This window comes from Capra hircus, unplaced genomic scaffold, assembly GCF_001704415.2.
Source record: "Capra hircus breed San Clemente unplaced genomic scaffold, ASM170441v1, whole genome shotgun sequence".
Lineage (NCBI taxonomy): Eukaryota > Metazoa > Chordata > Mammalia > Artiodactyla > Bovidae > Capra > Capra hircus.
In genome coordinates this window covers 6,252-11,482 of record NW_017213908.1, presented here as the reverse complement: position 1 = coordinate 11,482, position 5,231 = coordinate 6,252, and the positions used below count along the sequence as shown (strand labels likewise).

General features: G+C 38.2%; 1 protein-coding gene across 1 annotated transcript; it reads left to right on the top strand.

Annotated features, from left to right (window-relative positions):
* Positions 1-2,789: 2,789 nt before the first annotated feature.
* LOC108635339 (zinc finger protein 280B-like) lies at positions 2,790-4,397 on the top strand (the record flags this gene model as incomplete). Its single annotated transcript, XM_018045523.1, has 1 exon — positions 2,790-4,397. A coding segment is annotated over exon 1 (1,608 nt), but the record flags the coding sequence as incomplete, so codon positions are not given.
* Positions 4,398-5,231: the final 834 nt, after the last annotated feature.

The window sequence follows — 5,231 nt, the reverse complement described above, 5'->3', positions numbered from 1 at the left end:
CATCAGGAAACAAACGGACTATAATGTTACCTGTCGTTAAAAATCCTACTTTTGGTGACACATCCTGCTTCTGCTGCTTTTATTTTGTATTTGCTTATTATAGACTTCTGCAGACTTGTTCCTAGCCTTTGTTATCTCAAGTTCTCTCATTTTCCTTTAAAGCCACTTTTGTCAAGGCCACAAGTGAATTTCAGATGTTTAACTCAGTGGTCAATGTTTAGTTGTTATTTTATTTAATTTATTGGCAGCCTTTATCAGAGTAGTTCCTTTCCTCCTCCCTGAAAAAAATGTTTCACTTGGATTACAGAGTGCTTCTCTTTTCCTGCTTCTCTTCCACCTACAGTTCTCCCACATACAATGTGTGACCTTTGTGTCTGGCTTTATTCAGATACCATATTTTCTTTTAAAATATTTATTTATTTAGCTCTGTGGCATGTGGGATCTTAGTTCCCAGCCCAGGGATGGAACCTGTGGAAAGTCTTAAACACTGGATCTCCAGGAAAATCCCCTAGTTTGTGTACTTTCAAGATTCATCCATTTCATGGGTGTATAGCAGTGAATGTTTTTGTTTTATTTTTATGGCTGAATATGGTATATGAATATGGCAAATGGCTTCCATGCAGTCCATGTTGAGCATATAGCACAGTTTGTTTATCCATTCGTCAATTAATGGATAATACTTGGATGGTGTACTTTTTGTGGCTATTGTGAGTAATGTTGCTGTGAACACTGGTTTTGCATGGACTGAACATTTTCAGTGTTTATGGATATATACAAAAGAGGGAAATTGGCTGCATCATATGGCTACTCTATATTTAATTTTTGAGGTACTGACAAACCACTTTTGCAAATAGAACTGCCGTATGACCCAGCAATCCCACTGCTGGGCATACACACTGAGGAATCCAGAATTGAAAGAGACACATGTACCCCAGTGTTCATCACAGCACTGTTTATAATAGCCAGGACATGGAAACAACCTAGTTGTCCATCAACAGATAAATGGATCAGAAAGCTGTGGAACATATACACAATGGAGTATTACTCGGCCATTAAAAAGAATCTATTGTCTTTCTCTTTCTGACTTCCTAAATATTCTTTTTAATGCTAGTGTAGATTCAAGTATTTACTCAACAACATTTGTTGCTACTGTATAAAATGTGGTTGACTTTTAAAATATTTGTCTTCTCTTCTGCAAGCGTTATATTAATTTTACTACTTGTGTTTTCTTCAAGATTTTGTATATACAAAAGTATGTTATCTCCAATAGACTTTGGACTTTTTCCTTTCCATTCTGAAGACTTTTTGTTTTTTTTGTTTTTTCTTTTTTTAAAAAACAAAACAGAATTTTAAACAATAGAATTTTAACAAATTCTATTTTGTTACGTGAATGCTCTGGTTGTAGAACTGCCAGTATGATGTTGAGCCAAAGTGTGTAGTAGACTTCCTCGTGTTGTTCCCAGTCTTAGAGGGAAAGCTTTCAGTTTTTCATTATTAAGTATGATGTTAGCTGTGGGTCTTTTACAGGTGCCCTTTGATTAGGAAAGTTCTCTTCTGTTCTTAATTATGAAGTGTTCTTTTCACCCCGGTTATGAAGAGGTGCTAGATTCAGGGAAATGCTTTTTCTTCAGGCATGTGTTATTTGTTTTATTGTTTTAAAATGGCATAATGTTAATTAACTTTCATATAATGAACCAACTTTGCATACCTCTATAAATCCCATGTGATCATGGTATACAATCTTTTTTATATGTTGTTGGATATTGTTTGCCAGTATTTTGTTGAGGACTCTTTCACCTGTATTCATAAGGGATATCATGTGTGTGTGTGTGTGTGTGTGTGTGTGTGTGTGTGTGATGCCTCTGTCTGATATTGGTATGGGAGAAATACTGGCATCACTTTACCTGCTATGTGGGGAGGAGACCTGTGGGAGTAAAGGATGAAGCATAGTTGGATTTCAGTTTAGCCAGGATTAGAGGGAGAAATTTAGGATATATCAGTGTGGAATTGGGGTGAGATTATCAAGAGAGCTCATTCTCAATTTCCTAGGCCTGTGTTAAGTGCTTGACATTGAATTATGCTGTTTGTTAAGTAGGTATAGATAGATTATACTTTGGACTTTGCTACCTATTTTCTTTGTTAACATTTATGAAATTAGAATTTGTGAATCAGTTTGTAATGTGGCATTGAAGATACATTTTCTTCCAATTTTACTCCAAAACAAGATGCCATTGGAATAGCGGATGCCTTTTACAAAGAGCCGTTAACCTTAAGTCTAAGAATTAAGCGTGTTTGTCTTTAAGATACAGAAACACATTTAAAAGTTACAAATTTGCCCAAGAAGATGCAACTGGTGTGTGGTTAACTTAGAATTCCAACTTAATCTTCTTTGACTCCAAAGTCCATGTTTCTAAAAGCTGTACAACAGTGCTTTTGTAAAAATGCTGGTCCTTTACATGTGATTTCACCTAATGATCAGTAGTGTTTTTTTTTTTTGTTTTTTTGAATAGAAAACATTACAGTGAACATGGGACAAAGCTATGATTCTAGAGCCATGTAGACTTGTAGTCATAGGTTTTTCAGCTGTCATTGAGCCTCGTTGACACTCAGTGTCTTTGTCTGTAAGATAAGGGTGTTTATAACTACTGTAGAGTTTTGGAGATAATCAAATAGCCCATTTTTGTGTTCTTAACTAATATGTAGTATGTTTATCCTTAGGTGGCAGTTTGTATAAAGGAAGCACTGGGACTTGTGGCCGCACCCTCTAAGAATAAAAACGTATTAAAAATATGGAACGACCATGTATGTTACGTGAAGAAGAACAAGAGCCAGAAGTACGGAAAAGGGAGGGAGAAACCAAACAAGTCGGTGATGATGATGATGAACTGATCTTGGTTGGAGTGGAAGATGTAAATGAAGATGCTGACGTGATCTTTGTTGGGATGACCTCAGCTTCAAAACCAGTCGTTTCAAACATACTGAACAGAGATACCCCAGGTTCTTGTTCAAGGAGAAAAAGGTATGGTCACTTCAGGAAAGGTAACGCTCACAAATCACAGCCCGTTAGTCATGTGACTCCTACATCAGAAGCAAAGACTGTCTTGCCAGTTTCTGACTCTGAACCAAGATCACCAGAGAGTCCTATTATTACTGAACCTCCGTCTAAAGCTGATTATAAAAATATTTCACCACAGATAGTGCCTAATTGCTTTTCAAAGGAGTTATGTTCTTCTTTGATTACCTTCACAAGTTCATGTCAGCATCCAGTAGAAAGAGCAGTTTCTGCAGGAGATATGAATAAAAGTCCTCATGTATCAAAGCGACTTTCCACTTGTGAAACAAATAGCAGAAATCCCAGAAGGCCTAAGCTCAGTGATGTCATTATAGGGGAACATTCTTTAGGTTTTTCCCCTTCAGGTATTTTTCATACAGTGCCCACTCAGCAAAGCACACCAGACCGTGTCCATACCTCACTAAGCCACGCTCAGAATGGAGAACCTTGTCCGACACCTTTTCCAAAGGACAATGTTCATTGCAAGCCTGTAAGACCTTTAGGGGAAAATGGACTGACAAAAACTGATTTTCCAAGTTTAGCAAGTCCAGACAAGATTGTTGATCCCACAGAAGGAAATCTGATTGTGTTACTTCGTGACTTCTACTATGGAGAGCATATAGGAGTTGGGCAGCCAGAACCGAAGACCCACACAGCGTTTAAATGCCTCAGCTGCTTGAAAGTTCTAAAAAATGTCAAGTTTATGAATCACATGAAGCACCATTTGGAACTTGAGAGGCAGAGAGGTGACAGCTGGAAAAACCACACCACCTGCCAGCACTGCCTCCGCCAGTTTCCTACTCCCTTCCAGCTGCAGTGTCACATTGAAAGTGTCCACACTCCCCAGGGGCCCTCCGCAGTCTGTCAGATCTGTGAGTTGTCCTTTGAGACAGATCAGGTTCTCTTAGAGCACATGAAAGACAATCATAAGCCTGGTGAAATGCCCTATGTATGCCAGGTTTGCAGTTACAGATCATCATTTTTTGCAGATGTGGATGCACATTTCCGAGCATGCCATGGTAACACTAAGAATTTACTTTGCCCGTTTTGTCTCAAAATTTTTAAGACTGCAACAGCATACAGACGTCATCATAGAGGGCACTGGGAAAAGAGTTTTCACCAGTGTTCCAAATGTCGGCTACAGTTTTTAACTTTCAAAGAGAAAAGGGAGCACAAGACCCAGTGTCATCAAATGTTTAAGAAGCCTAAGCAGCTAGAAGGATTGTCTCCTGAAACAAAAGTTGTTATTCAGGTATCACTGGAACCCCTTCAAGCAGGATTGGTGGAAATAGCATCCATTACTGTGAACACATCTGATTTTGAATCATCACCCCTGAAATCTAAAGTAGGAGGTCAAAAAAAGAAAAAAAAATGTTAATTCTGCTTTCAGTAAGTCTGAAGCAAGTGTTTCAGTCAAAGTTAAAAACCCCATTAAAAACAAAAAGATCAAATTATAGCATTATTCAGTAATATCAAATATAGGGAAAGCGATGGATAATTTATGTGATTTTGTTTTAAATACAGGAAGTACAATTTTGTTTGATCTGCATATTGAGATGTTATTTAAAAATCTATTATCTGTTTTTCAAAAATTGTCTTAACATGTAAAAAGAATGTGTGCATGTGTGTGTGAGAGAGAGAGAATGAGAGAAGTGGAGAAAGGAAAAGTAACAACCTATTTTGGTATTTGATGTTACTTGTAAGTTTGAAAGCTCTACTATACATATAATCTGTAGAGTGTTTTAGCAACGTAATTTTCAAACTGTTTTCATGCGTTGAAGATCTCAGTATCAGCTATATAGCCAGATTTGAATGTCACTCTCTGAAGTGCCTCTTGGGGTGATCTAAGATAACCTGACTCTGAAAGCATGCAGTGGAGAAGTTGATGGAGAAGCTCTGATGTGAGTTTGGACCAGACACGGGATTTAATCAGTGAAGAGCTGTGGCTTCTTGTCCCAGCTGAGGAAGAGGCATACATTCACTCCAGGCATAGAGCCAAGGTAGAAGGAACACTGTCTCAGAGTGCTTTTACCTAGCCCAGGGGTATCTCAAGGAAGCCAGCCGTTAAAATGCCTGTGTTTGGTGAGAGAGGCTTGCAAGCATCAAGCAGGCCCTGTGTATCATTGACTGCAGTTGGAGAAGCAGAGATAGTTAATAGAATGAGTCCTGGTGCCTGTGG